Source organism: Micrasema longulum, unplaced genomic scaffold (genome assembly GCF_059751315.1).
Source record: "Micrasema longulum isolate JH-2025_06_02 unplaced genomic scaffold, ASM5975131v1 h1tg000287l, whole genome shotgun sequence".
In the NCBI taxonomy this organism is placed as follows: Eukaryota; Metazoa; Arthropoda; class Insecta; order Trichoptera; family Brachycentridae; genus Micrasema; species Micrasema longulum.
Genome location: NW_028277491.1, coordinates 268,699 through 290,931, shown reverse-complemented (window position 1 = coordinate 290,931; position 22,233 = coordinate 268,699). Strand labels below are relative to the sequence as shown.

The following is a 22,233-nucleotide window of genomic DNA, read 5'->3' as shown; positions in this document are numbered from 1 at the left end:
TCACGGGTATAGCCGGAATCGCCGCGAGTGATGCGTCATCGCGACGCGTAAAAGTGATAATAAAAGGCGACGCCGGCGCTTATGAAGCGATCGCCTACACAGTTAAGACACTCAACTTGCCGACACAAAAAGTTAAAAGTTGCGACAACTCGGCGCGGGAAGTGACAGTGAGACCTAAGATGCTTATAGGCCTCGATAACGCCGAGTTAATAGTGCCGCACGGCCGGGCGGAGTTTCGAAGTGACGGCGTCATCATAAGTGATACGCCGCTTGGCCGCGTCGCGTTTGGCCGACACGTGAGTCATAACGATAATAACGCGAGTGCACCTACGGGTGAAAAATATAACGAAGATAAGTCAGTTTCTAATGGCATAGTGAAAACGGTCCTAGTGAGTGCTAAAGGACCGTCGCGTGATGACGCGCTAAGTGAATTAGTGAAATTTAACTTCAAAGTGGATTCGATCGGAATCACGACCGCGCCGCGGATATGTGCCGCAGAAAAAAGAGCGCTGGATATAATGCATAACTCCACAAAGCAGCTTCCCACAGGCCGGTGGGAAACGGGCCTGCTATGGAGTTCAGACAACGCATCGCTCCCCTACAACCGAGAAGCGGCAGAAAAACGCCTCTACTCGTTGGAAAGAAAATTAAAAAAGAACCCGGTACTTGAAGTTGCGTACCGGGCTAAAATCAGCGAGTATGAGGAAAAGGGATACGCCGTTGAGTTATCCAGGGAAGAAGAGGCACGAGAAAACCCAAGGAAATGGTTCCTGCCTCATTTTTCGGTATGCAATCCGAACAAGGTTGGGAAAATTCGGGTTGTGTTCGACGCGGCGAGCCCTCACAGAGGTGTGTGCCTCAACGACCACTTACTGACGGGACCGGACTTGCTCACGTCACTAGTGGGGAACATACAGAGGTTCCGAGAGGGTGGCGTAGCTATCGCCGCCGATATAAAGGAGATGTTTCTCCGCATAAAGATGACACCCGATGACACGATGTCACAATTGTTTTTGTGGCGTCGAAAACCGAACGAAGCAGTGAGGACCTTCGCTTTCACATCCATGATGTTCGGAGCCAGGTGTTCTCCGAGCAGCGCCCAGTACGTAAGAGACCGCGTGGCCGCGGCGAATGCTGAATCATTCCCGGAAGCAGCGCGGGCTGTACACGAGAAAATGTACATGGACGATTATTTGGACGCCGTGGATTCGACTGCGGAGGCTGCAAAATTGGTGAAAGACGTCACGGCCCTCCTGCTGACGGGGGGCTTTGAAATGACGGGATGGGCATCAAACAACGCCAAGGCATTGTGCTCGGTCCGCGACGAGGATCGAGCCAAGACGGCTATCATCATTGGCGAGGCCGCCACTACGGAAAGAGTACTAGGCGTGCGGTGGGACCCGCACGCAGACTATCTAGTATTCAAGTATAACCAAGAGGGCGGTGACGAACCTGAATGGCCTACAAAGAGGCAGATGTTGGGAGCCGCCATGAGGGTCTTCGATCCAATGGGATTTATTGGATGCATAACAGTGAGGGCTAAAATACTGTTACAAGCCGTGTGGCGATCGAACATACAATGGGACGAGGCTTTAAAACTAGAACACGTGCAGAGATGGCGCGAATGGCGGCAGTTACTAGCCGAAAGTAACTGCGCAATACCGAGGTGTTGTATCAACAGGAAGGCGGAGGAAATAACAATGCACGTCTTCAGCGATGCCTCGGAACAAGCCTGCTGTGCGGTGGCATATTTTGTGCACAGGGCGGGCACTAGCTTTATTATGAGCAAATGTAAAGTAGCGCCGCTAAAGCCTTTACCGATACCGCGTCTAGAACTTCAGGCGGCGCTACTCGCCGCGCGGTTAGCAGCGAGTATAAAGAGGGAAAGCCGCATGAAAATTAAAAGAACTATATTCTGGACGGACTCGAGCACGGTTCTATCCTGGATACGCACAGACCCGTTGAAGTATTCAACGTTCGTAGCGAACCGACTCGGGGAGATCGATGAAATCGCCGGAATAAACGGTTGGCGCTGGGTACCGACAAAACAAAACCCGGCGGACATCGGAACGCGAGATACACAGCCACTCGATCTGTCTTCGAACGGCATGTGGTTCCGGGGCCCAGATTTCCTCTCCCGGCCGGAGAGTGAATGGCCTCAGGAAAAAGGGACAATCTCGCCTCCTGAAGACGCGCTGGAGATAAGACCACCGCGTCACTTTGTGGGCCATTGCCACACGACGACAGGACTCCCGGACGTATCCCGCTTTTCATCGTGGGTACGACTTATACGGACGACGGCCTGGGTTATGAGGTTCGTCGGACGTTGCCGCCGTCCCAGACAACGTGACGAGCCCGAGAAGCCGGGAGGTGACTTCGAACTCCGGGCCGAAGAATTGAATAAAGCCGAAGAAATATGGGTGCGCCTGTCACAGAGGCGTGCCTTCGGCAAAGAAATAGAATGCCTACAACGGGGAGAGGCCCTACCGCCCGGAGGACGGCTACGCGCTGTCACGCCGTTTATTGATGGAAGCGGCATACTGCGTATGGGAACCAGACTACAAAGGATAGATGACCAGAACGTGAATGCCCCGCCAATACTGGACGGTGGGGATGAATATTGCAGACTGATGATAAGTTACCAGCACGCAGCATCAGGACATCCAGGGACGGAGCGCACGATAAGCGATATCAGGTCGGGCTACTTTGTCGTGCGCCTCCGTACGACGCTGCGAGGGATCATCAGGAGCTGCCGGGCGTGCCGCATGCTGAGATGCATTCCGAAGCCGCCACTGATGGGACAGCTGCCGGCGGCCAGGCTGGCTAGCGGGGAGCGGCCGTTCACTCACTGCGGCCTCGATTTCTTCGGACCGATGACCGTGACACTGGGACGGCGCACTGAGAAAAGGTACGGTGCGCTCTTCACGTGCATGACAACGCGGGCGGTGCATATGGAGTTGGCATACTCCCTATCCGCGGACTCGGCTATAATGGCTCTAAGAAGGATGGCCGCTAGGCGTGGTCACCCCGCGGTATTGTACACAGACAACGGTACAAATTTCCACGGGGCCGATCGCGAGATGAACGCGGCCATAAAGGAGCTAAGCCGAGATGAGAAAATGCTCGGTGAACTAAGCGCCAGAAGGGTGGAGTGGAAGTTCATTCCCGCCTCCTCACCACACATGGGAGGCGCCTGGGAGCGCCTAGTAAGATCAGTGAAGGTAGCGCTAAGCGCTACTATAAAAGCGCGTTCCCCACGGGAAGAGACACTGATAACGGCGCTAGCTGAGGCGGAATACAGCGTCAACAGCCGCCCGCTAACACATGTGTCTGTGGACCAGAAAGATGAGGAGCCGTTGACTCCTAACCACTTCTTGCTGGGATCAGCTGGCGGTTTACAGCCTTTGGTCCATTATAGTAAGGCGGAGGAGGCCACTTGCCTTAGGAAACAGTGGCGAGTGGCCCAACAGATGGCGGACATCTTCTGGCGACGGTGGGTGCGAGAATATCTGCCCACGCTGGCGCAGAGACCGAAATGGAGGGACCCGGCAACGCCCATACAAGAGGGAGACCTGGTATTAATAGCGGACCCAAAACTGCCACGCAACACATGGCCCCGAGGACGAGTCACGAGGGCCAGCCCGGCAGCCGATGGACAAGTCCGCGTGGTGCAGGTCAAGACGGCGACCGGGACCTACACGAGACCAGCAGTCAAGGTGGCGGTCTTCGCCGAAGGGGGCCACTAGCAGCCGAAGGACGTCCGGATGCTTCAGCGCAGCGGAGACTGCACCGGGGGAGTGTTACGGACGTCAAACGGAAAGCGGCCCTTGTAGGGACCGCCCCTGCGCTATATTAGAATGTTTAGACTTAGGGATCTCGGTATGTGTTAGAAATGAGCTGCCCCTCCAATAAAGACTAGTATTTGTCACTTTCGGGGGTGGCCTTTTCCATACCGAGATATTTAGAATAGGCATTTAGTTACAAATTAGTTTTAAGTATATTTTTGAATGTGCATCGTTTCGCGCTGCGTTGCCGCCGCAAGAATGCCGTGAGAACTGGAGGGGGTAGTGCCTATATACGTGGAGGGAGGGAGACGGATGGAGCGGGCGTGCGGCCTTCTCTATCGCTCTCTCTCTCTCCGCGCGGCATACGACGGCTAGACCCGCTCGGCGGGGTGAATGGTGGGGCACGTAGCGCGAACGGTATATAACGTGTACAAATGAAAATAAATGACACTTCTTCTCTGACGTTTGGCTTTTACTCATCTCTACTCGCTTCTCCCCGACCCGGCTTTCTACTCGATTCTTCTTCACTTCGCTTGACACCTTCGCTTCACCCTGGACTTGGATTTTGGACTTCTCTCCCTACGGATTCCTGACCACGGCGAACCGGCAACTTCAACCTGAAATAAGAGGCCCTTCTGAGGACATCTCCGGCCCTGACGAGTTAGACAAGATCGCCTAGCCTCCGCTGCCTTACAACCAGTGGATCGGGACGTGTGCGTTAGTGACTGCAGCGGAACCACAACACGACGCCGGTAGCGCGTTAGCTACAAGTAACATCAACATAATATAGCATATGAAGAGTTGAATAATTGTCATCGGAATCCATAGATACCTAAATATAATAATGATAAATTATTATTGATATAGAATATGCGAAAAGGTATATTGTAGATAGGCAAATAAAAACTGAACGTTGGCCATCTCCGAACGTTTGACGTTTACAGAAAAATGCTACTGAATTATTACAGTGCGGGTCTTTTATCAATTTATATAAAAATAACCGTTTCAAATGATAAAATTCCGTAAAAAGATCGTAAAGTACATTCGATACAAAATACGAGAGGCGCTCTCTGCTAACTTTACTCTAGAGAAGCTGGCTTCAGATTCCCATATAAAACTCAACATATACAGATTAACATTTTCTGAGTTTACTGTTTGCATCGGATGCAAAGAGTACGAACATCGAACATGTCTCTAATTCTTATTTGGCGCGAAATTTAAACAACGAAATGAATTATTTTTAAGCATTTGGTCCAGATTTGGTAATAACATTAATACGCAAGCCCGGCTTATGGGCTCCTATGGAAATACCGCCACTGGTGCGTGGTCCTCCAAGTTAGTGTACCTCGTATTTAGTTTCAAGTTAAAGAGACACCGAGGAAGAGGACGATTCCTACATTGCAAGACCTACAAGACGAAAATAAAGGAACCAACCGGGTTCTCAGTAAGCTCTGGCCTCAACTTGGCCCAGGATCGGGAGGAATAGAGGCGGATCATACACCTTGTGCCTGATATTCCCGGAGACCGCGACAGTTAGCATTAAGCGAGACGATGTAAATTAAAAAACTGTAATCTTAAGAAAAAAAACATACATTTATTCAATCGCTGATAATCTCAAAATGGTAACACATAATTCAAAACTTCCCAAGGAATGATTGTCTTTTTATGAACAAAAGTTCCTATGTTACGCACTCAAATATTTACGATACTAAACAACTTAATATGCATAAAATTTTGCATTTAGTAAAACAAGGATTTCTTACTTTGCAGTAAAAACAACGCGCAATTAAAAAAATGTATATTTAATTCGAAAGATATTAGAATAACTTTCTCTTCACATAAAATTTGGCACAAACGGCTGTAAAAAATCGTTTTGATAACGGATTGGTGTCTATTTCAGCTCTACAGCCATAAAAAAGCGATACAAAAGTGTTTCTCTCATTAGTGGTTCGTGCTAGTAAAATAAGATAATGACAAAAATGTAAATTAGAAACGGTGATTAGCAAAACAAAACAAAGAATATATCATAATTATGCAATCGTTTGATAGGCAAAAAAAGAAAGAAAAAATCTATAAGGTAACTAACTTCTACATAGGTACTAACATTACAGCCTACCCACACATCGTCCGGTTTCTGGCGTAAGTTGGTAACTACAATTTTTCGAAAAATGAGAGGTCTTTATGAATGGCATTAAATTCAAAATCATTGTTTAAAAAGTAAAAATTGCAAATACAAAAAACAGCATTTCAAAATATTATTTTAGTTTTTATTTACTTTGAAAATGCAATTTCTCACAAATAATAAAATGTAGTTATCAACTTGTGTCAGAAACTCGACGATATCTATCATAATAAAAATATCATACTCAAAAGAGAGATGCACGGTGAGGATCTGGCTTTTAAAACGTGATTTTATATTTTGAGTATTTTGTTTTGTATTTTTTTTTTATTTGGACCATTTTTGTTCTTAATTTTCTGTCTGTTATACATTTTCGATAAATACGTTAATATTTTTTCACGGTAATATAATTTTTGTTGTTCTAATTTGTTTTGTTATATGTTGTAGAATAAGGAGAGTATTATATTTTATATATGAGTAAAAGATCTTCGTTATAAGCAACTACTGACGAACTTTGTCAGCTTTATCTGCTTTGTCGAATTTTGTCGGCTTCGTGGTGTGCTGGTCAGCGCGTTTGCCTACCATACAAAAGGTCTCGGGTTTGATTCCTGACATGGTTGACACGAAATATTTATTATTAAGCTTCGATTTTAAAAAAAACTGAACGAATTGAAGCGTTCATTTTCAATATTGTCGGCGAAAAATCCAATTAGGTACCTAGACAATTACATAGCTATCATAAACATAATCCGATCCCAACGCCCGGCGGTATTTATCCTTTATGTTGGCCGATTGTTTGGATTTTATCACTTAGGTTTTTATTTCGAGAATGATGTTTTAAACAATTGAAGATTTTTTGTGTAATTTTTTACAATATTTTTGTTCAGTATATCCGAGAAGTAGCTCGTTATAACAGTGAATAATTGTACGGAGAAAACCAAGAACTAAAATGTCCCCTTATGTTTCCTCGTTACATCCGAGATTTAGCTATTTTCGTGATCGTTATAACCGAGTTCGACTGTACTTTATTCAATCAAAAAAAAAAAGTAAATTGTTTTACTTATTAACTATATGTCAATTATTTAACTTTTTTATTCATCTGTTAGTTTCGACATAACAGGGATTTAATTTATTTTTCTGAAATATAGAAGCAGTCATTTTTTATTTTGATTTATTTATATTTATTGTTGTGCACACGGCTCTATATTGGTATAATACAATGATATTATTACCACAAAACATAAACCCAACACAGCACCAATTGCGTACTCAACACAATATAATAAAATAGAATTTCTGAACAGGACAACAAAATGGGACGAGAATGTGTGTAACACGGAACTGTATTCGCATTGATATCACCATTGTTGTGAATAAGGAGCGTGGCTTATGGAGAGATGTGGGTAAAATGTGGTGTTTGTTTTATATACATAGTAGATTTAGTATTTTTTGTCGTTGTTTTTTATCTTAACTTTTTTTTAGAGGCTAAATATTATTTTTGTCAATGAGACTCAGCTTCCGTTTACAACAGTCATAAACATAATATTAATAATGAAAAATAATAAAAAAACTCACAAAAGAATTATCCAATTATGTTTTCGTTACTAAAAATATGATGAACTCTTTTTTTCTATGATTTATTTTGTTGCCCTTTAATAATAAGGAATATTTTTGTGTTTTTTAAAAAAAAAAAAATTTCCTTTTTTAATTACTATAAAAAGAATACCATATTATCTTTTACAGGATATTTTATTTTTTCTTTCTTATGTTACACAAAAATATTATAACTGTCCATTATTTATTATAGGAGCAAAAAATCATTTACATTTTCCTGTACACCCACGAACAGGCCATGCCTTTGTGGGATTTTTTGTTTACTATTTTATTTTTTTAATACTCTGTTTTATTATTATGTTTATTGTAAAAAAAAAAGCATTAACTTTGTGGTCAAACATTTTAATAAATGTGAGTACATATTAGTATATCACTTACGGACTTTTTGAGTCTACCAGTTTCAAGACATACCCGTCTCTTCGTTAAAATTAACAAATCGGGTGACCCCACCTCTACCCCCCCCCTCTTAAATCTCTACCAATTCTTCAAAATAAGATTAAATATTTTTTAATTAAGCTTAGTGCATGTTTAGACATGGTGGAGTTCGCATCTCTATAAATCTGCATGTGATTTATGTATTTTTGGAAATACCCTGCATATATTTATTTATTTATTTATTGACACTTTATATACATATACAATAAATATACATATAAGGGCGGGCATATTGCCTTAAGGCAATTTCTTCCTACCTACCCAAACCGTTCAGTTTGAGAAAATTATAAATACATGGACATATTGAATCTTACAATTTTATACAAAAATTAAAAGCAAAGATTAACAAAAATAAATATATGTATAAAAAAAAAATAACACTTTACTATGAAGAGAGGAGAGGGGATGGGAAGGAAAGAAGAAGGATAAAGGAACAATTTAAATATTTAGATAGTGACATATACTACGGTGATGGTGAAGGTGTATTTTAGTATTTGCATGTTGGTGTAGTAAGCGTCCTGACGAAGAGACGGGTACGTCTCGAAACCGGTAGACTAAAAAAGTCGGTAAGTGGTGGTGTATTTATATTTACTAACATTAGTTTAAAATATTTCATTTAAATAATTCCAAATGTAAATTTCTTTTAACCCCTTACCGCATACAGAGTATCTGGGCCTCGATCGCAATGGGAGTCATACCTTCACAATGACGGTATAGTTGAAGATAAATTCTCACGAGCGATTACGAAGATACACTACTGACCCCCCTTATTAAGTTTTGGGTAGGTACATCGATATTTTTTTTATTTTAAATAAAAACCTTTATAAGCATAATAAACAGTACATTCAGTAAAAAAATGGAATACTTAAGGTTGAACTTGCCAAAAAAGAGTCTGGCTCTTGTGTTTAAGAAGCGTACGATTCATTTCAAAAACGAAAAATTAAGATTTTGCTTCAACCAATTTCATGTTCAATTTATTATCTTCAAATTATTAAAACAAATTTTAGTTCAATACGTAATATTTATTTGAGAACCCAGATACCTAAGTTTTGTCTAAATTTGAAATGGCGTAATCTGCCGGTCTAAAAGTTATTATATTTTAGTTACATAAAACTTTTAGGTATATTTTTAAATAGAACTACCTAACTTTGAAAATTATTGTTTTTATCTAAGTTATGTTTCTTAATTTTTTATTGTTGCGTGATTAAAAAAAACATTCGTTTTAAAATGGCAAAATCGTATGATTTCCTTATTTTGCGTGCATTTTACCAGACTACAGCCTTAAGAAAACGGCTCCGAGGCCAAAGAGGGTAAAGGGGGCAGTATTACAAATATATCAAATGCGTTCACTACTACGCTACAAGGAAGACAAACGAATATACCTTAGAGTGGCGAATTACTCGGAGGTATTAACAGTATTACAATATTTGATGTCGTTTGTTTGTGTATTTTGACATTTCAGTTCGGCGTGCCGTGAAGGTTAAACGTTAAAATAGCAAGTTAGGTTATAATATATACTAAGGTACGCATACATAATATACAATGAATGGTGCTGTGTGTCTGTATTGTAAAACAAAGCTACGGTATTTAGTTTGACACATAACTTGCAAGGCCGCCTAGAATGGATCGGATCGTAGAGAAACAAATCTGTATTGTTTACTGCTGATATAAATGCCTACATACACACACATGCACACATACTGTATAGATATATGTATGTATATACATAATAATACTATACAATACATTGAAATTAAACGTATAAATTTCGTTTCTAAAATTGTGCACCAAATCCAAAGATTGACGTGATGTTAAAAAGATTCATTAGTTCGTAAGGTTTATCTCTCGGGTTCGGGAACCCGAGAAAATTATCTCAAATCAAACGGATTAGGAAGAAATTTCCCCCCGGTCTGACTTTTCTTCATTAAAATGTATTCTCGTATTTTCTCCTTGAATTAAAGCACTAAAGCGATATTTTTTTACACACCATAGATATCCATAATTGGCGGGTCCCTATCGTTTGCTTTATTTTATTTTAATTTTTCTTTTATAGGGGCTAGGACCATACGAAAACCCTTAAAAGCGCCCAGTTTTATCTAGCTTTTTCTGACGTACTATATACAAATATTTATTTATTTATTTTATTTATTTATTTTCAGCTCACAAACAGGTAAAGATATCACAATATAAATACAATTTTAAAAAAAAACACTAAACATCTTTCACCAATTATATGTGAAAACCAATAGTCACAAAATAAAAATTAAAAATTGTATACAGACCAAAATTTAGTTTTCATTATATGTTATTAAAGCAGTTTATTAGTATTTTTTTAAGATTAATTTTAATAAAGTTTAATTTAAGATAGATGCAATTAATACAATCGAATATAATTTTACTAGATTATTAATAAAGTCTCGTAGTAGTAATAAGTTTTTTAAAAAGTATATGAATAATTATAGTAATAATAGTCACAATAAAATTAAATAAATAAAAAACAATGCATACTCTTATTTAGTGTATCCGTTTTATTATTAAATATGATAACTATTTTTTTTTAAATCAATTTTCTTTTCAAATTAAAAAATAAATAAAATCGGTTTAGTTTTGGTGAGCTGAAAACGAAAACACGAGACCTCGATTTTGTTGATTTTAGTTATGCGTAATCAGTCCGATGTGCAGTTGTCTTTGTCGCACAGTATTTGGGAAGGCATCTGGAAGACAGTGAGAGTAAAACTATATTCAAATACGTATTTATCAAACTCTTTACGGATGCATATACTCTTAAGGCAATATAACCGGCGCGCCGGTCGGAAAATCCAAACATAAAATATTGATACGTGGAAAATTTTGTCTATAACCATGCACGAAGAGCTTCTATTACACACAATACTCTTTAACTGTCGCTGACATGAAAGCACACGGCCCAGGAAGTGAGATTAAAACTCACAATTTGGTTGGTCTAACCATTTTGAAATGCAAATTTGGTGATAAATTTGCTGGGGCCAGGGTAAACATCCGCTCTGGTAAAGTAAAAAAATTCCGCGCGTGCGTTAGGATGTTTAGTTTCGCTTTTGTTCAAACAACATAACGTGAAATTTGCATGCAGAATAGGGTCTTTTCGAGGTTTTTTTTGTAATTTTCAAATAATCCAAAAAATTACGATCGTAACGGTATTATTATTATTTATTTCCGTGTGACGCGACGTCGGATAATTTTTTTAAAGGTTTAAAATATGCAAATTTTGAATTACGTAAAGATTAGACATTTTGCGCCCTATAGGACAAATGGCGCGTATCTTTATAGATAGTTTTGCTCTTACATGAAAAAAAAAAAACTTCAAGCCGTGGTTGTGGCTGGGTTTGAATTTTTATTGAAATGTGCCCCCTCAGGAGTTTCCCAAAGAACGATTCTGGGTCCTCTTCTTTTTAATTTTTACAAAATTGATATTTATTACTGCTTTGAATTTGCCTTTTTTTCCCTGTACGCCGATGATCTGAATTTTTTTAACGAAATGGAATCTTTAGAAGATATTAACAACCTCTAAAGAGACCTAGATAGGGTCGTTAAAAACTGCAATGACAATTTCCCTTATTCAAATGTCTCCAAATGCTACAAAGTAATATTGACCAGAAATAAGTAAATAATACCATCCCTTTACTTTATAAGAGCATGCGAAATTACCGAAGTAGACTGTATTCGTGACCTTGGTGTATATTTCATTAATAAAAATGACACATGAAGAACATAAATAGAAACATTGTGCTTTATAATAAGAATCTGTAAGCCTTTTAACAATCCACAGACACTAAAAAAAATTATATTTTGCACATGTACGCAGTATCCTTGAATATTGCCCCACAGTCTGGTCTCCTCAATATTCCAAATACATTTTAAGAAATGAAAAAATTAAAAAAAAAATTTGAATCACCTAAACTATAAACTATCGACAATATTTCAATAACTATGAAAAAGCTGCAATTCATCACAAAACCGATACCTTCTAATCTAGTAGAATCATCAATGATACCGTCTTCTTTTACAAAATATACAATAATAACTTAGACTGCCCTCAACTGCTTGAGAAAATTAAAATTCGTATCCCTCAACGTACAACTCGGCTGCAACAATTATTTCATGTTGGTATTTTAAGCACGAATAATAATAAGAATGCATCTTTTCTTAGAATTCTAAATAATTATAACACGTTTTTTACTGAAATCGATATATATTTCCTCACTAAACAAATTTTAAGAAAATGCTAGAATCCTAATTGAAAATAATCGTTATAATTTAATCTAACTGTACCTACCTAATATTTATTTTTTTTGTACACTTTAATATTGTAATTATTTTCTCTTGTTTGAAAGAAGAAAGGAGAGAATGCTGATCTGGGGTTACTCCGTATGGATCCACCGGCGAAAGGATTTTTAAGAGTAAACAAAAAACTTTTTCTTTTATTTTTTAATTAATTCATTAATAAAGTTTTAAAAAAATACGTATGAAATGATGCGGAGTGGCTTTTTAAAGGTATGCATAAAAAAAACTTTGCCTATAATTTTGGTTTATTTGTAAATATTTATTTACTATTACTATATATTTTTGTAATAATGGCTGTTGTTTTCTTTCAATAAATAAATTACGTTACCAGGCCATAAGTTCTTGAAATTTTAAAGACCCACGTAATGTTACAAATACACAAATTTTATGAAATAAAATTAGTTTTTATCGGGACATGGTAGACATACGCTTTAACCAATGTACCACAAGACGTACTCCTCCACTGTTTTCCTTGAGTATTCATCACCCTTTCTTTCCAGATATTTTTTGTCCTTGTAAATTTTACATTTTTTAAGTATGTATTTTTTAAGTATGTTTGAATTCAATATAATATTATTTTGCATTACTACCTCCCTGCTATTTGGTTAATCAAAACGTTTTGTTGTAAAAGCCGCGTTAAAATAAAAGAAGACCACGTATTCTAATTATTGACAATTATGTATGTATATTATATATTTTTAATTCCACGGTACCACATCTATCTAATATTGTTTTCTTATTAAATTCATTAAAAAAATACAATTGAAAAACGGGGTTCCTTTCGTTCCTATCGTTAAATCGACTTTAAGGGATATTGACTCGTAAACATTGCTAAATCGCGTCGATAAGGATCAAAATGCTTTGGATACAGACACTCTAATTCCAAAAAAATTATAATATGTAAGTATGATCACTCTTCTATAATGTTGCTATTATCTTGCGATATTGTCCCTTTTAGACCGAAACCATAGATGTGTAGGAATATTTTGAATGTATATTATCACAAGAGTTGTCTTTTAAGCTCGCATTATATGGGTCAGAAAATGGCATAAGATCTTGTGCTAAATTTGACACGATAAATATTGAGTCGTGTCATTTACAAACTGGGGGAAATCTGTGGTTAAATTCCAAAAAATTAGAACATCCTATTTTAAAACAAATATTTGAACCAAGATTTGCACGCGCATCTTAAATCGGTAATAACTGTCAACCCGTATTTCATCAGGTTTCTGGAACAAGTTGGTAACTACATTTTACTAGTTGTGAGATATTGCACTTTTAAAGTTAAAAGCTTATCCCAAATGAACAATTCAAATTAAATTCAATCCAAGATCTCAAATCTACTCACCAGGTAGCAGTCGATGGGCTTCTCTCTCGCCCTGGCGTAGGACTTCTGCAGCTCGGTCTGCTTGAGCGCGTGCGCGATGTGCAGCGCGCTGGCGTCGAACCTGCCGTAGTGGTGCGCGCCGCCGGCGTGCTCCTCGCGCGGCGAGCGCGGCGCGCGCGGCGGCGGGGAGGCCAGGCCCCCGTTGGCGCCGTACCCGCCGTTGCCGTTGCCGTTCGCGTGCGCGCGATTCGGCACCGCTGAAACGAGCGAATGCACAGTTCAGTCGAAATTTCTAAACGAAAGCAAAATGATAGGTCAACGTTTCTTAACAGTTTACAGGCAAGTAGTTAATATTTATAAATTTGATTTGTTATTTTTTGCACCACAACAGGCCAGGAGGTCCAATTACAGTGGTGAATTACTTGCCAATTAATGTTAAGCAAACATTAGTCCAGAGCTTACTTCTTCCACTCCTTGACTACGCGGATGTATATTATCCAGATGCTAACTCTGAATTACTTGATAAGTTAGAACGATTGCAGAATATTTGTAAACGTTAAATCTTTGATCTTCGCAAGTTTGACCACATTACCGAGTATTGCACGCAACTACACTGGCTCAGTATCAGGCAATGAAAAAACATTCACATTCTATCACTTCTTCACAATATTTTAAATAATCCCACTTCGCCTGTTTATCTGAGAGAGCTTTTCCAACCTCTTTCACAACACGGACTATCTCTTCGTTCTAGTAACGAGAGAACCCTTTTCATACCCTGTCATCGCTCTAAAATTCGTACCTCCTCTTTCACAGTAGTAGCCACTCGATTGTGGAATAATCTACCCATTAATGTTAGAGACGCCCCTTGAATTGAAATGTCATTATCTAAATATTTAAATTGTTCCTTTATCCTTCTTATTTCCTTCCCATCCCCTTTTCTCTCTTTATAGTATAGTGTTAATTTTTTATATTTGTGGCATAGTGTTAATTTGTTTATTTTTTTTATTTTGTTAATCTTTGTTTTTAATTGTTGTATAAAATTGTAAGATTCAATATGTCCATGTATTTGTAATTTTCTCAAACTGAACGGTTTGGGTGGGTAGGAAGAAATTGCCTTAAGGCAATATATGTATATAAATTGCCTTAAGGCTTAAATGTATATATTATATTACTTGCCATACTTGTTATTCCTTCTTTATTTTTTCTTTTTTCTCTGCTGCCATTGGCATGTTTTTATACTTGTTATACTTTTAAACTACTTTTAATTACTTATATTATATATGTTAATAAAATCAATATATTGCTGCTCTTACTATAATGTGTCATTAATTTTGAAGATGTTTTTTAAATTGACCTAAATTTAAATTTACTGTCTTATATTTCACTTAAAGATTCTTCTCATCGTTTCTTTGAATCCCTTAAAATAAATATGTGTTTATGTTTTTCCTTTTTTTAAAAAAAATGTTATTACTATTTTATTTTATTTTTACATCTGAGTATGTTTTTCATTCTTTATTTCCATTCTTAATTCTTAATTACTCTTACAAGTTTTCTTCATTTTAATATTATTTCCATTTGTAAATACTCACTACAAACTACAAACCTTAAAATATATTTTTTTTTTCACTTAAATTTAAATTTTTAAACAACTTTCATTTATGTTTTCTTTTTCCTTCTCTTTTTTATACTTTCATAATTAACATTAGATTTAATTGCTTTTTAATATGGAAACTTCACTGGTCCATTAGAATTAAGTCCAATTGTGTAAAATATTAAACTTTGTAACTGTACTGTATGTTTCCTGAATAAAAGAAAATAAAAAAAAAAAAAAAAAAATATATAATATATATATATATATTGTAAATGTAGAAATTATTTATTATATTCTGGAGAAATTATATGTAAGTATGATCACTCTTCTGTGATTTTTTTAATTTGAAAATTTTATTTTTTAAAAGAAAACAACAGCCATTACAACAAAAAAAAAAATATTTGCAAATAAACTAAAATTATATGTCAATTATAGTTTTTTATACATTACTAAACACAATGTCAAAAAAGAAGAAAAAAAGGGTACATTGAAATAGACACTCCGCACTCTTCTACGGGTAAAAAATAAATAAAATAATACAATAATTATAAAATAGTAAAAAAAATAAAAGAAAAAGTTTTTTGTTTACTCGGACATAAAAATCCTTTCGCTTTAATTTTACTTTTTTAATGTTGTGATTCACGATATTGTTCCTTTTAGACCCAAGCCATAGATGTGTTAACATTTCTAAACAGTACATACTTAAATGATTTAAAAATATACATAATTTTTAAAGGAATAACCCGGTAAGCCTCTATTTTAGAGGCTTGTCAACATGTGGAAAAGGGGATATGGAAGGAGGTTATGAAAATACACAACAACACTCTAGATTTTTTTCTTGCAACTTGCGGAAATCGAACTCGCTACGCTAGTTTCACAGTTGGCCGTCTAAACAACTGCGCCACGCGCCTATCTGACGTTGTACATATTGTCTGAGCGAATTGAATAATACTGTGTGTTAAATAGAACCAGCAATTTAATAAAGTGTTGTCAACTTAATGCCTAATACCCATCAGGCGACAACCCAGAAAATGGAAATCCAGTAGAGATTAGTTTACCCCGTGGTGTAGTGGTTTGGGCGTTTGCTTACTACGCCTGAGGTCCCGGAACCAATTCTTCAGCAGTCAAAAAAAACGTTTTTTTTATTATGTTTTACATCTCAGTCTTTTATAGTCCCTAGACCAACGCAAAGTCTTAAACATAAGACTGATCGTCTTATTATAAAACATGGCACATATGTATACTTCATATTTGGATAATAACGATTTTTAATTTCTTACATTTGATTAGCTAGGCATTTATAATTAAGTAGTTTTAGTTCTTCTTTTTATGTTATTGTTTTATTGGTGTAGGACTACTTATGCTCTAAAGATAGAAAATCTCTATCTTAGAGAAGGCTGTGCCATGTTAGATGGAGATTATCATAAACAGAGAACACTCCGTTTCCATTTTACATTAATTGGTTTTATATAGATTCCCAGTTATTAAGTATGTATATTATTTTTCGCAATAAATTTATATAAAAAATAAATAAAAAATAACAGGCGTACACTGCATTTTGTACCTACGAATACAGTCCCCTATGCACCATTGATTGCGATTAGAGGCGTATGATGACAATGAACAGTAAAAATAGGCACCTGCGTATTAGAGCGTTCGAATGTTTAATAACCCTAAGCGAATGAGTTAGTTACTTTCGGTGAACCAAATTAACCAACACATGTTGTTTTATTTTTATTTATTAAGGAAAAAACAACAGTTATTTTATAAGAATACAAAATATAAATATAAATATAAAAAAATGTACATACATCCAGTTAAAGTTTTTCACAAATATAATGAGAGAACAAATTACACAGTAAAGAGAAAAATAATATATTATATAAGACATGAGAAGAAGTTCGTAAGAAGGTTAAGGGATGAGAAAATAGAGTTGAGGAGAGGGATTTTCATACTATAGTTGACCAATTCCAAATTTTGATATCATAATAAAATAAACATATTTAAAGGAACATAAACTGATGTTTCATTTTACAGTGTGTTAGTAGTCACCATAAAATGATTTATGTGATTTTTTTCTAACGCAGCCGTAAAGCGGAGGTTATTAAATATTGAAATGGACTGCAAATTAATATCGTAGGAACCTATAAAACATTATTCACTACCTGTGCATTTCTTCATCTCGACGGTTTAAAATATATCACCTGTAGTCGGTCACTAGCCTAGATCTGTCATATCCAACATTACTCTCACTTGCCCAAGAATGGCCATTAAAGAGCCGAGAAAACCTGTCTAATACCAAGTGTCAACGCAAGCGAGGAATTACATACTGTTATCAAATAACTATCCCAAATAACTAGAAAGAATCGCAAACCTAAATAACTAGTTAAATAAATATTTTTAAAAATGGGCGTAACGTTTTTGTAATAAAGAATTACCTATCTGTGTCGTATCGTGTCAGTCCTTCGTTTTGTAAGTTGGATCGTATCTCATAATTGAGCCTCGAAATTTCGAGTCTCGATAGATTTTTAATATCGAGACTCTCAGGATGCTAGTATCGAAATTTAGAGACTAGTAGTACGATTCTTATCGCTCTCTAGGGGGTAGAGAACGCGTTGCTAGCACGTAATTTATGTACAAATTAAAAATAACATTTTGATATGCATTTACTGTAATTAATTTTTTATTAATAATCTTTAATATTAATTTGTTAATACCATTTTTTTGTATCTAAAAAAATATATATACATATTTAAAATTTGCTTTTCAATTTTTCATATTAACATTTGCTACCTCCTGTTTTGCATTTTTTAAATGCATATTTTTCTACCTATTACTGTTACATTATATCCATATTATTATCTTTTTTTATTACGCAATGTTTTACTTTTGATTTTGCACTGCAGTACCTATGCTTTTTTGGTTTCTGCATGTCTTTCACAAAAAAATAAATTATGTTGTTGTTTATTTTTATAATTATTACTAAGTTTGTCCATACCTGTATTATTTTTGTAAAAGCCCCTTATTGTTATTGGCGTATTGTAAAATAACTTGCTAGTCCAAGAAATTAAAGATTTATTCCATTTTGAGATATTATTATTTTTTTTTTTTTTTAAATAACTCTTTGGAAAAGTTTTATAAGGATTTTTTTTAAATCTTACCATGAGGAATGTTCCTCTGAAGTTTCACTGTGTAGCCTGTAAAACCGTGTATAGGTAACGCGATAAAATCAAGAATGTATCCAAATAAAATATTCAAATTATTTTGTTTCAGAAGACCGAGAAATATATCATTATCATCATTCCCTTGTCACCATCTGAAAGGCCATAGGACACTGCATTAGTACATTTAATGCAGTGTACACCGATCATCTGGAAATACAAGTAATGTCCCTACGCTTCAGGGTCACATCAGAAACATGAAATATTGCAGTGTAGAACAACCTTCTCCATCCATATTTCATGTCGACCTTCCCGGGAATTGAATCGAGTCCTTAAGCATTAAAGGCGAATGCGCCAACGATGTACGATTTGAGTAATGTATTATGGTATTATGTTGTAAAAAATCCGATACGAAGAATAATACTATTCTACAATACTTATTGTCAAAATGTAAATCAATATATACACATACATACCTCTCGAATCTGCTCAAAAATCTATTATCAAAATAATTTTTAAAAAGCCCCCCAGGTACCCCAGCGTCAAGTTGTTAGAGGAATTCGATATATTAGATATAAGGCAATTATATATATCTAGAATAATTATGTTTATGAAAGCAAATTATTATCCCAAAAGGAACACTCCCACACTACCAGAAGTCTAACTAGAGGATAGGTCATGAGGTATACCACAAACTCTGAATTCTGGCAAAGAAATTTCAGGTTTCTGGGCCCCAAAATATTCAATATGTTACCCTAACATAACAAAACCATGACTCAAATTCAATTAAATAAATTTGTAATAAATCGTTACTGGATTTAGATAGGGAAAAATCGGAAAACTTACCAAAAAACATTCTAAAATAATAAATGGTTTATACATTGTATAACTTTATAATAAATTAACTAGTAGGTAGTTATGATATTGTTCATTTTTGCATTAAAATGTCTGCCTTAAAACAGATTGTACCTAGTTAGGCAGGCTAGACATAATCCAGAGAAATCTATTACATAAGTATGTATGTAGTAGATAAAGAATTTGTAATTTTTGTTAATAAACCATTATTATTATTAAATTTTTCTAATCTTCTGTCTTTTCCCCTCGTTGAATTTCAAAATATGCAGACGTTTCGTGTACAGGAAATGCGTTGAGTTGAGGGGATATGATGTGGTACCAGACAATAGGGAAATATAACTTTTTTCAGGCATTGCCTAGTTTGTGAAATAATTCGATCAAATGAATCTCTTCACAACAATAAAGATTTCAGCTCTTTAACTTCACTACAATAAACAGGTGGAAGAATTGACGAAATATGGATGTTAAAATATAGGCAAAATGGTAAATGTTACACAGACAAAAAAACGATAAAATCAGTTCAGTTTTGAGGTGTAGAAAACAGAACAACGAAACGTCGAATCCGACGATTTTAGCTGGCCGTAATCAGTCAGACGAGTAATTGTCTTTTTCGCCTAGTATTAGGGAGGCATTTGCGAGTGAGTGTCAGAAAAACAATGTTCAATACCTATTCATCTAAATAGGGAAATATCACATACTACGATTACCGATAAAAATGTATGAAATTAATTTAGAATAAATAATTGTATTTTCAAAATCAATATGGATATTGTGGAGAAATGTTTTCAAATATACATGTAAAAAAAAATAAAATAATAATACGTCACTAGAAAAACGCGACATGTTTGGCCTTGATACTTGTGATGTCAAGATTTGTGACAATGTTCTAAACAAATTTGAATGACCAGGAACAAATAAACGTGAATCGTGACGTATTTAGGCCATTTGTAAGATAACAAACTAAAGATATTTATCAAAACTTAAAATATTTTCATAATGAGAAATAAAATGAATCAAAATAAAAATACTACGTAATTTCGTCCGGGCTTTCCTTATAAAAAGTTAATTATATATTAATTACGTTAAATTCAAAATATAAAGGTCTAAAACTAACGATGAAATAAGCCCTCAGGTTTTAATATTGAGGTGTTAAAACGTATTGAGAAACGAAGGTTTTTAAAGTATGTTGGCACATATCATGACGTCATAAAAGTACCTACAATAAATATGAATCAGTTAGCAAGAAATTTCTACCAACCAAGCTTACTACACAGTGACACCATGCAGCCTCCAGTAATGCCACACTCGACTTATTCTGATGTTAAACTACCAAAGGTTTATAACAAAACCACCGCAAAATGAATCAACAGGTGTCATTTAAACAAGGGTAGTAAAATACCACATGCATGGGCAATATACAAATAATTACAAAAGTGATATTTTTATGTACATATTATAAAGAATATTATTAAGAACTACTGCCTTGTAAAATATAATAATTTCTTTAGTCTAGTAAAATGGCTGAAATACAATTTCACCACATTTTAATCATTTCATGTCATAAATATTCATGTCATAAATTTATTTGTACCAGCATATCGACATCTCCTACGTAAAATGTCGTAACCCTCATATTACACATACGACATTATACTTTGGAAAAGACATAAGTTAACTATCGTATGAATGACATACAATTAACTAATATTATTCATATTTCCATTTACTGAGCCTTCAAATGTAATATTATTTAATTATACAATTTTTGATTAAGTCCAAATGCTTGCAGACTGGCTGGATTTCCTCCCTAGGGAGTTGTTCATATTTAAATTTATTTCAACAGAGAGGGAAAAATTTTTGAGAAGGGAATATGGAAGTCTAGGCATTTACAGGGCTTATGACCTGTCATTGGCTGGTTTAAGTGGCCACTTTACACACTGTGTAACATTCACCATTCTGCCCAAGTTTGAACATCCACATTTCCTCAACTTTTTCATCCATATTCCCTTCTCAAAATTTTTTCCCTCTCTGTTGAAATAAATTTAATTATTTAATTATGTTTGTGTTATATAAGTAGGTACAGGCGGAAAATATTTATAGATATAAATTTGTTGCAACAGAGAGGGAAAACCTTTTTGAGAAAGGAATGTGGAAGTCTAGGCATTTACAGGGCTTATGACCTGCCATTGACTGGTTAAAATAGCCTTTTTGCGCACTGTGGAACATTCACCATTCTGCTCATGTTTAAACATCCACAGTTTCTCAACTCTTCCATCTGTTGACTTTTGTGATGTAAAAGAGCTGAAACCTTTATCATTTGGAAATACTCAAAACATTGTTTATAGATATATGATATATAGTGGGGTGTTACAGCACACAATGCCGGCGATAGTAAAATATGAGGATAGCAAGTTCAGAATAAGGCTGTAGATAGGAGATGTAGTAATCGCTCGGCCGTAACACTTTCCGACATTTTTTATTCCGAAGTTCGCTGACCTCGGCGAACATCGGAAGTGTTCGGTAACCAAGAATCGGGACAATCTTCTCAAATATTCGGTTAACATACATACCACACAACGTACGAATCAACATTAAGATTCTATTGATTAGACGGTGAATGGTTTAGTAAGCTGTTCGATAGATCGGTACATACACACATATTGTGAATTGTACATGTGGTTGTACATACATCAACATACACACAGATCTTGGTACTATTTACATCTTTGTGTATGTAAATTCTCAATGCTCCAAATGTTTCAAAAATACATATCAAAGACGAGCTCATTGGAATTTGATATGTATGAATAGGAGAGTAAAAACAAAAATAAAAACATTTTTTTGGGACACGCAAATTCAAATAATGTCAGATTTGTTTTTATGCATAGTGGCAGAAAAGGCCGTGATTCTATTTTTCTTTCCAACAATTTGTGCAACATTTTTTTAGTTTTTAATATTTCATTCTACTGAACTAATTCAAGAGAAAAAAGACATAAAGGGGATAGGCAATTGATGGGAATTCATTG

At 35.8% G+C, this 22,233-nt stretch overlaps 1 protein-coding gene across 4 annotated transcripts in view; it reads right to left on the bottom strand.

Moving 5' to 3' along the window:
* Hil (peptidase hillarin) overlaps positions 1–22,233 on the bottom strand; it is a 168,768-nt gene that overhangs the window by 60,952 nt on the left and 85,583 nt on the right. For all 4 annotated transcript variants that reach the window (XM_088224489.1, XM_088224488.1, XM_088224491.1 and 1 more), the window contains exon 4: positions 13,622–13,857. In XM_088224489.1, the coding sequence (XP_088080615.1) occupies positions 13,622–13,857 (236 nt within the window). The remainder of the gene's footprint in view (positions 1–13,621; positions 13,858–22,233) is intronic.